The sequence below is a fragment of the Haematobia irritans genome, chromosome 3, assembly GCF_050003625.1.
Source record: "Haematobia irritans isolate KBUSLIRL chromosome 3, ASM5000362v1, whole genome shotgun sequence".
NCBI lineage: Eukaryota > Metazoa > Arthropoda > Insecta > Diptera > Muscidae > Haematobia > Haematobia irritans.
Window position 1 is genome coordinate 89,380,525 of NC_134399.1, and position 10,147 is coordinate 89,390,671.

The 10,147-nt window shown below is 35.0% G+C and overlaps 1 protein-coding gene across 1 annotated transcript; it reads right to left on the reverse strand.

The window, feature by feature from the left end:
* Window positions 1–1,047: 1,047 nt before the first annotated feature.
* On the reverse strand, window positions 1,048–6,222 carry LOC142231053 (uncharacterized). Its single transcript, XM_075301673.1, has one exon. It carries the CDS (start codon window positions 6,220–6,222, stop codon window positions 1,048–1,050), a length of 5,175 nt encoding a protein of 1,724 aa, XP_075157788.1.
* Window positions 6,223–10,147: the final 3,925 nt, after the last annotated feature.

The window sequence follows — 10,147 nt, forward strand, 5'->3', positions numbered from 1 at the left end:
TTAGATATAGCTGCCATATATATTTATCCCCGATTTGGTTATAGTTAGCGTGTTTAATAACCGATTTTCTTGAAATACCGTATATACAAATATTTTATGGATCTCGAAAATCTTGCGAAATATCAGCCAAATCGGTTTAGATTTAGATATAGCTCCCATATATATCTTTCGTCCGATTTAGACTCACATGACCACAGAGGCCAAAGTTTACTACCGATCTTCGTGAAATTTTGCACAGAGGGTAGAATTGACATTCTACCTGTTTGCACAGAACCACAAAGTTGATATGTCGCCCGTAGAACAACTTAGATTTTGTATTATATTTTTACCCGTTCAAACATTGCCTTATAAAACACAACGACCGAGTAAAAATTCTGTTTATATAACATGTTTTATTGCAATTATAATTTTTCAATGTAATGTGCCGAACAACAAGAGTTAATATTCTATTTGTTTTAATATAAAAAGTTTAAACATTGTTTTCCTTTATTCAAGCAACGCGTTGGTGACAAACAATAATCGACAACTAACTTTAACCTTGATCATCTCTTCCCACTGAACCACGAAAAAACCAAAAGATGACAGTTATTGATATGTATGTATGTACATACATACATGCATTCAACCAATGCATCAAATAACAAGCGAAAGCATAAACGATATTTATGCTTTGTTGTTGTTGTTTTCTTCAACTATACCCACGACCAACATAAGCAGTGGGAAGAGATCGATCAAACCAAAACAAACTATAATAACTAATGTAACATTAAATGATCGACAACCAACGAAAAACGAATATAGGTCATAGAACTAAAAGAGAGTAAAGTAAATAAACGAAATGAATTTGAAAGTAAATATTAGGGTGGGGAAACATTAAAGGGATGTAAATAAAATTTAAATAAAGAAAAATTAAACGACTAATAAAATAAATAGTGAAGAATAAATAAAATAAAAACAATAAATTAATAAATATATAAATTAAAGTAATATAAATGACATAAAATACGATCTGCCCCAACATTCTCCCGCCGTTGAAACCTCCATGTTTCAAACCTCTTCATTATTTGGTAGGGGAGCCACTTTGTGAATTGGCCGAGAACAAATGCCAGATTTAGTTTTCAGTTCAACCACACGAACCTTTCCATCACGGCCTAGAATAGGTTTTGTAACACGAGCTAGTAACCATTGTTGTGGCGGAGTGTTGTCTTCATGTATTAGAACTAGTTGCCCTTCTTTTATGTTGTTATTGTCTTTGAACCACTTTGACTTTTGTTGTAAAGATAGCATATAATCTCGGGACCACATTTGCCAAAATTGTTGTTTCAAAAATGAGACCCTTTGCCACCGAGACAATAATGATGATTGGGATGAATCGATATGTTTATCGGGAACTGCAACCAATGAAGAGCCAATAAGCAGATGACCAGGCGTTAGGGCTTCACCATCATTGGGATCGTTTGATATTGGAGCGATGGGGCGCGAATTTAAAATTGCCTCAACGTCAATTATGACTGTTTGTAGCTCTTCGAAAGTAAGATATGCTTTGCCAACGTTCTTTATAAGTAGCGTTTTTGTAGATTCGACGGCTGCTTCCCACAGTCCGCCAAAATGTGGGGCACGGGGAGGTATAAAACAAAATTCGAAACCAAGTTGACAACAAAGTGATTTCATGTCGTGGACCACATCATCTCGAAAAAGACTTTCTTTTAATTCTTTGATTTGGTTACGTGCTCCAACGAAATTAGTGGCGTTGTCGCAATACAACTTTTGGGGTATGCCACGTCTTCCAACAAATCTTTTCAGACACAAGATGAAATTGTTTGTCGATAGGTCCGAAACTAGTTCTAAATGAACTGCCTTGGAAGTGAAACACACAAATACAGCTATGTATGTTTTATAAGGCACTTTTCCTCGGATACGGTACGACGTCATGAATGGACCACAAAAATCAACACCAGCAATCAAAAATGGTCGTTGAGCTCGAAGTCGATCTGATGGCAAGTTTCCCATCAGCTGTTCCATCATTTTCGGTTTGTAGTGAAAACAATGAACGCAATTGCGAACAACTTTGCGTACAACATCTCTGGCGTTTACAATCCATATCTTCTGGCGCAATAGTCCCAACAACACTTTTGCTCCAGCGTGTAAATGTGAGCGATGAACATGCTCAATATACATTTTAACGAAGCGATGGTCTTTTGGTAATAGTGCTGGAAATCTTGCATCATAAGGAATGGGCGCTTGGGACAAACGACCACCAACACGAAGAATTTTGACTGTGGTTGCTCCAAGTGTCATCTCATGTACAAATGGTGAAAGTTTTTGAAGCGATGGGTTTACCAGACCACCATTACTCAGTGATTTGATATCGGCACCAAAACACCACATCTGGATGTGAGCCACAATTCTCCAAAAACCTTCTTCTAATTCATCTGGGGACAAATGAATTACATCAGAAATATTCACATCTTTCTTAGCAGGACATCTGTTGAATATACGAAAAATATAAGCAATTATTCTAATAAATTTAATATAGGAAGAATGCTTATCGAGAAGGTCATCTATGATGTTGACTTCTGATGAATTTGCCACAAAAACAGCTGCCTTTCTACGTTCGAGAATTTCGATGTTCAATTGTTCTTCAGTTCCGGGCCATTTTGTAATATCTTCTTCCAAAAACGAAGGGCCACTAAACCAAATGGTATTAGAAATTTCCTCCGCGCTACATCCACGCGAAACCACATCAGCAGGGTTACTCTTCGAAGGGACGTGTCTCCAGCTAACATTTCTTGTTTTCTCCTGTAGTTCAGAAATACGATTTGCCACAAAACAATTCAACGTCGACGAATGTAATTTAAGCCATTGTAGTACGATTTTGGAATCAGTCCAAAAATATATCGATGAGACAAAACTTGAAATTTTTGGTTGTATTTTGAGCCATGTGTTATTCAGCAATACTGCTGCGCACAATTCGAGCCGTGGTAGTGATTGTGCCTTAATTGGGGCCACTTTGGATTTTGCAATTAAAAGGGTCGTTTTGTATTCTCCCTTAAGACAAACTCGATAGTAAATACAACAACCATATGCTCGTTGCGAGGCGTCAGCAAATCCGTGAATTTCTCCAAGAGTATCATTTGAGGTTAAAACATACCTGGGGACTTCAACTTTATGTATGTAATTTAAATCCGATTTAATTTGGAGCCATAATGATTTAAGATGTTCAGTTAATGGGTCATCCCATCCAATGTTTTGCACCCACATTTCTTGAAGAAGTATTTTGCATCGAATGACAATGGGGCTCAATAGTCCAAGCAAGTCATAGATTTTTGATACAATTGACAAAACAGATCTTTTTGTAGGATTCATCACATCTGGTAACTCGAATCGGTAAGTAAAAACGTCCTCCTTGGGTTTCCAAGACATACCCAAGGCTTTTGCAACTTCATCTTCACTTGTTTTAATGGTGATTTCTGCATCTTGATTTGAACCGAACATGATGTTATTGCTGTTCCATTTTGCTAACTCAAGGCCATGGAAACTTAATATTTTTACTAGCTCGTTTTTCTTTTGAGCCAGCGTTGCAAGGTCGTCAGCGCCGGTGAGTACATCATCCACGTATAAATCGTTGCGCAAAACTTCAGAACCACAAGGATGCGAGTGCGAATATTTATCTGCAATGAAAAACAAACTACGAATCGCCAAAAATGGGGCGGCAGATAAACCGTAGGTAACAGTATTCAGTTGATATACCTTTAAATGTTCATCTTTTTGATTTCTCCACAATATGAGTTGATATTTTCTATCATTTTCATCTATTCGAAATTGTCGATACATTTTAGAAATATCAGCAGTAAAAGCATACTTGTGTAAACGAAACGAAAATAGTGTGGTGATCAGGTCTTGTTGTATTGTTGGTCCAACCATCAAAATATCGTTCAATGATTTATTTGACGAACTACGAGAAGATGCATCAAATACAACTCTAATTTTTGTTGTAGTACTTTGTGGTCTCAAAACACAATGATGTGGTATTATGTAATAGGTACCACATAACGGTTGATTATAGAGCGACATGTGACCCAGGGACAAATACTCATCCATGAATTCTTTATACATTGACTTCAATTGTAGATCACGATCTAAACGTCTTTCCAGGGACAAAAAACGTTTTCGAGCAGCTTCGAACGAATCGCCGAGACATTTGGGATTTTCTTTAAATGGCAAGCGGACCACAACTCTTCCATCAAAATCTAATTTAACATTTTCAACAAAGTGATTTTCACATGCTGCTTCTTCTTCGGACAACATATTGGGATTCTTTTCGTATTCTTCTACTTCCCAAAATTTTTTTAGAGTTTTATCAAGATCCACTTCTAAAGAATTGACCATCAAATTGCATGTAAAATTAGATCTCGCTTGACCAGTACTTGCGATACCACCAACAATGTATCCAAAAACAGTATTGGTAAGGTTTGGCATACCATATCCAAGAGAAATTCGACCATCAAGTAATAAATCAAAAAATACTTCAGCACTCAAAAGAATGTCAATATGTTGCGGTTTGAAAAACAATGGGTCAGCTAACGGTATATCGGTGGGAATTTTCCAATTTGAAGTATATATGTACTCACCGGGCTGTACAGATGCAATTGTTGGGGTAACAGCAAAAGTTGAGGACCACTGGAACGAACTAATTCTTGATTTTATTGTAGCGGACACGGTAAATTTAATTCTGGTTCTAACTTCTCCAATTCCCGAAACTTCTTGTGAATATGGTCGAAATTTAAGCCGAAGCCTTTTTGCAGTTTCTTCTGAAATGAAATTGAGTTCGGAGCCGGAATCAAGTAAAGCTCTTACCGGTTGAAAAGTTCCACAATAATCTTTGATGAGAACCACAGCAGTCGGAATGATTGCCCTTTTACATGAGCGAGCCACAAGCGAAACTGGATTTTGATTACTAGTTGAAGGTTGCACTGTAGTAGTATTCGAAATGGTTGACTGTCCCGAGTTGTCTGGACTAAAAATGTGCAACACTGAGTGGTGAGTTGAATTACAAAATCTGCAACGTGATTTTGATGGACATTTTGAAACCATATGCCCCTTTCGCAGACAATTAATGCACAGGCCACCGCGTTTTACAAAATTAAAACGATCGGGAACTGCTATTGCCGAAAACGAAGAACAAGTTTGCAGATAATGATCAGTTGAATTACAATATACACAATTTGGATTTGAATTGACGAAAGTATGGGCAGTGCGATTAAAATTTTGCTTGGGCTTGACAAGTTTTGCTTTTTCACCAAATTCTGTCCTTTTTCCATGACTTTCGAGAAATTGACAACGAAGACTCAAAACATCATAGCAACAATCCCAAGAGGGCAACGATTTATATTCTTGTTTTTCATCATAATTCTGTTTCGTATCTGCATCCACTTTATTCAAAACCAAATGTACTAAAATTGCGTTCATAACATCTGCTTCAGACCCAAGCGACAACAAAGAACCACGAACAGCCGAAACAGTGTCAATAATATTCCGCAATGATGAGCTATCACCTTTTGCCATTTTCGGAATATCGAAAAGAGTGTTGATATGTTCCAAAAAAATCAATACCTTATTGTCATAACGTTCCTGGAGCCGTGTTAGTGCTTTCGGGTAGTTTTCCTCTGACACTTGAAAAGCTTCAACAACTGCCAAAGCGGGACCACTGAGACAGTTCAATAAATAATTGAATTTATCAACTGGGGTAATAGTTTGATTTTCATGGACCATGTTGTTAAATGTCGAAATAAATCTTTTATACTCGCCATATTTTCCATCAAAACGAGGCAATTTCAACGAAGGCAAACGAGATTGTGTTGAAATTCCGGCAATTGAAGCATTCATCAAAGTAGTATCACCAGGTATAGAACTACGACTTTTGTTCAGAAGGCCCAATATTTTTGCCTTTGCTGTTATGAAAAGTTCTTCCAAATCACTCCTCGATGTGTCAGCCGGACTAAGTGTTTCTATTTGAGTTTGGATGTGGCACAACTGTTTGAAGTATGATTCCAAAATTTGCAAACGACACTCTAAAATAGTGGAATCTACTTTTGCACCATCTTTTTCTACCTTTTTATGCATGTTGCTGATATTCCTCTTCATAGAGCTACGTTGCTGTTTAAGAGAAGACAAATCAGCACCACTTGCTTCTTCAGAAGCATCATTATCGTCTCTCGTCATTTTGCAAACTTAAGAGAACGTCAACGACGAAAGAGAAAATTGCGTTTCTTATATTTCAGGAACAACAATTTTGCAATTAGCGCTTTCCAATAAATATGGCGCTAATTTCCACTAAATTGGAATTTTATGTATCACCAAGCCAAGCTTTATAATTGTTACCTAACAACAATTCACTTTGATTCTGCTAAGAAACTCCGAGTTGAATTTCTTTCAAAATAATTACGACGGCAGCAATTAAAGTTGGTGTCCAAAGGTACAAAACTAACAGGATTTAACATCAGCAGTAGGGGCAACGAAAGCACGAATAACACAACAATGATGAAATACCCCACACCACTTCAAATGTACGAAAACCTTTTTCCACAACAAATTATTTTCAACTTTAAACACTGACCGTCCTGTCACGGTCGCCAAAATGTTTGCACAGAACCACAAAGTTGATATGTCGCCCGTAGAACAACTTAGATTTTGTATTATATTTTTACCCGTTCAAACATTGCCTTATAAAACACAACGACCGAGTAAAAATTCTGTTTATATAACATGTTTTATTGCAATTATAATTTTTCAATGTAATGTGCCGAACAACAAGAGTTAATATTCTATTTGTTTTAATATAAAAAGTTTAAACATTGTTTTCCTTTATTCAAGCAACGCGTTGGTGACAAACAATAATCGACAACTAACTTTAACCTTGATCATCTCTTCCCACTGAACCACGAAAAAACCAAAAGATGACAGTTATTGATATGTATGTATGTACATACATACATGCATTCAACCAATGCATCAAATAACAAGCGAAAGCATAAACGATATTTATGCTTTGTTGTTGTTGTTTTCTTCAACTATACCCACGACCAACATAAGCAGTGGGAAGAGATCGATCAAACCAAAACAAACTATAATAACTAATGTAACATTAAATGATCGACAACCAACGAAAAACGAATATAGGTCATAGAACTAAAAGAGAGTAAAGTAAATAAACGAAATGAATTTGAAAGTAAATATTAGGGTGGGGAAACATTAAAGGGATGTAAATAAAATTTAAATAAAGAAAAATTAAACGACTAATAAAATAAATAGTGAAGAATAAATAAAATAAAAACAATAAATTAATAAATATATAAATTAAAGTAATATAAATGACATAAAATACGATCTGCCCCAACACTACCAATGCTTGGTAAATTTGATTGAAATCGGTTCAAATTTAGATATAGCTCCCATATATATCTTTCGTCCGATTTGAACTTATCTGGCCACAAAAGCCAGAGTTTTGCCGTGATTTGCTTCAAATTTTGCACAAGGGAAACGTTTAATAGTATAGTTAAGTGTGTCAAATGTTGTTAAAATCGGTTCATATTTAGATATAGCTCACATATATATTTCGCCCGATTTGGACTTAAATATATGGTCTCAAAAGCCAGAGTTTTGCCCTGACTTACTTCCAATTTTGCCCAAGCGGTACTTTTAACGATACTATTGTATGTGCCAAATATGATCTAAATCGATTCAGATTTAGATATAGCTCCCCTATATATCTTTCGTCAGATTTAAACTTAAATGGCCTCAAAATCCAGGGTTTTGCCGTGATTTGCTTCAAATTTCGCACAAGGAGTACGTTTAGTAGTATCGGTAATTGTGCCAAATTTGGTTGAAATCGGTTCAGATTTAGATATGTCTCCCATATATATCATCCGTCCGATTTGCACTCATATGACCCATTTACGTGAAATTCTGCAGAGATTGCAGAATTATTATTCTAACTATACATGTCAAATTTAGTCAAAATCTGTTCAGATTATATATAGCTCCCATATATACGTACACCAGAGTTGGGGAAATATGGTAGACTGTTACACATTTTAGACCCATTTTCAATGGAAGTTTCCTCCAATTAACTGGATAGCGTTAGCGTTAGATTTAAACTTTAATTCTAGAGATTTTGTAGAAGTAAAAAAATTGTCTCCTTTATATAGCTTCCAGCAAATGTGAACTAGTTGAGATGGTAACACAAATTTTGGCCTACATAGTGGTGAAGGGTATTATATAGTCGGCCCGCCCGACTTTAGACTTTACTTACTTGTTTTGTTTTAAATAGGTTAAAAACGGAGATTAACAAAATAGTACAAATAAATAAATGTTGTCAAAAAAATGCTAAATTCAATCTATAAAAATTGTGAGTTTTCTTTTAAAGTATTAGAGGTCAAACGTTTCAGACAAGCGTTAGAATGCATTAAAAATTTAAAAAAAAATTAGAAATTATTTATTTACCAAAATATCACAACATTTTTATTTCACATCCATCACCTAAAAAAGTGATGCATACTCATTTTTTTTTTCAAATGGGTGTTGAAATTTGGCGACTTCTTTTTTTGTTTTTTTGCTTGGAGGCCATATATATTTATTATGGACCGATATTTGCATGATTATTAGGGTTTCACTGTCAAACATCTTCAATTTGGCCTATAGCTTAACCATAAATCGTCTTACAAACAAACAACGCTTGCAAATTATTGAATTTTATTATCAAAATGCGTGCTCTTTCCAAAGAAAGTTCATCGCGCTCTTCCTGTATTCAGCGACAGAGCTCATTTTTAGCTAAACGTATACATACATTAAGACAAAAATGAGCTTTGTTGCTGAATAATTTACTGTGAGTGAATGGTTCAACATTTTAACAGAAATGAAAACAAGTGTAAATTATTTTTTTTTTAATTTAAATGAATATTTTTCGTTAAATGCCGCCTAAATTTAAGTCGAGATGAGTTGACATATTCGGCGGCGCCGTCGACTGGGAAAAAATCTGCGACGCAACTCGGCGACTTCATTATCTGATCAGGAGAGTATAGAAATCAATAAATTTTATGAAAATTTAAAAATTTCGACTCACTGGAGCACCGGTACCAGTCCTGTTATGGGTGCGTCAGTGGCAATTTGCATCAATTTTCCATAAAGGCCATGACACAGTCGAAATCGACATCAGAATGCAGAATTGACATGGGGACTTTATCCAATTATGGTCTGATGAGGAAAAAGAAATAACAATAAAACAAGTGAATGCGGACTTAAGTTCGGCCGGGCGGAAACTTTAATACCCATTAACATAAATAAAATAATATAATTATTTTCTTTGAAAAATCATTGTAAGGTTACTTGAAAATAAGTGGAATTTCTGGTAGATTTGATAACCGATACTCAGCCAAGCAAACATATATACCAACATGGACATATATAACAAAACATGGACTGATCCACACCATTTCCGCTACACCTATTTGCGGACCTAAAATTCCCCTAAATTTTGAATTATAGGCAAATCGGATAAAAATTTCGGAGTCCAAGAAGTCAAATCGGAAGATCATGTTGGGTATAACCATATTCGGTTTAATTGTGTGTGGACCCTAAATACCTTTAGAGTTTGAATTTCAGGCAAATCGGATAAAAATTGGGATGTCTACACTGAAAAAAATATTTAGGTGATATTAAAGATTACACAACCTCAATCTTAGGATGCGCAATTTACACACTATTAAGTACAAATTTTTTTAAAATAATTAAATTTTAAATTAAAGAAAGTATATAATTTTTGCTTCAAAAAAAAAATTTTAATTAAATTTAGAACACACATTTTGAAAATTTGTTAAAGTTGCATGGCTTTAAACTAAGGCAAATTTCCCTTACAATAAAGAAACACAATTTTGATTTAAAGAAATCATCCTTAAATAAACTGAAATTATTGAATCTTTAGATTGAAGATTAAAACGCTTCAATAGGCTAAGACTTATTTGGAGGATTTGGCATCTTTGGTTTAAAGCTTTTTTGAAATTAACAAAATATTTTTTACTACGAAGTATACGTCATAGTTTGGATATTTAAACTGGCATTTGTTTGTACGTGAATAGCTTTATTCATATAT

Bases quoted from the DNA above. Each gene is read 5' to 3' on its own strand.
- LOC142231053 (XM_075301673.1), bottom strand. From the start codon at position 6,222: ATGACGAGAGACGATAATGATGCTTCTGAAGAAGCAAGTGGTGCTGAT.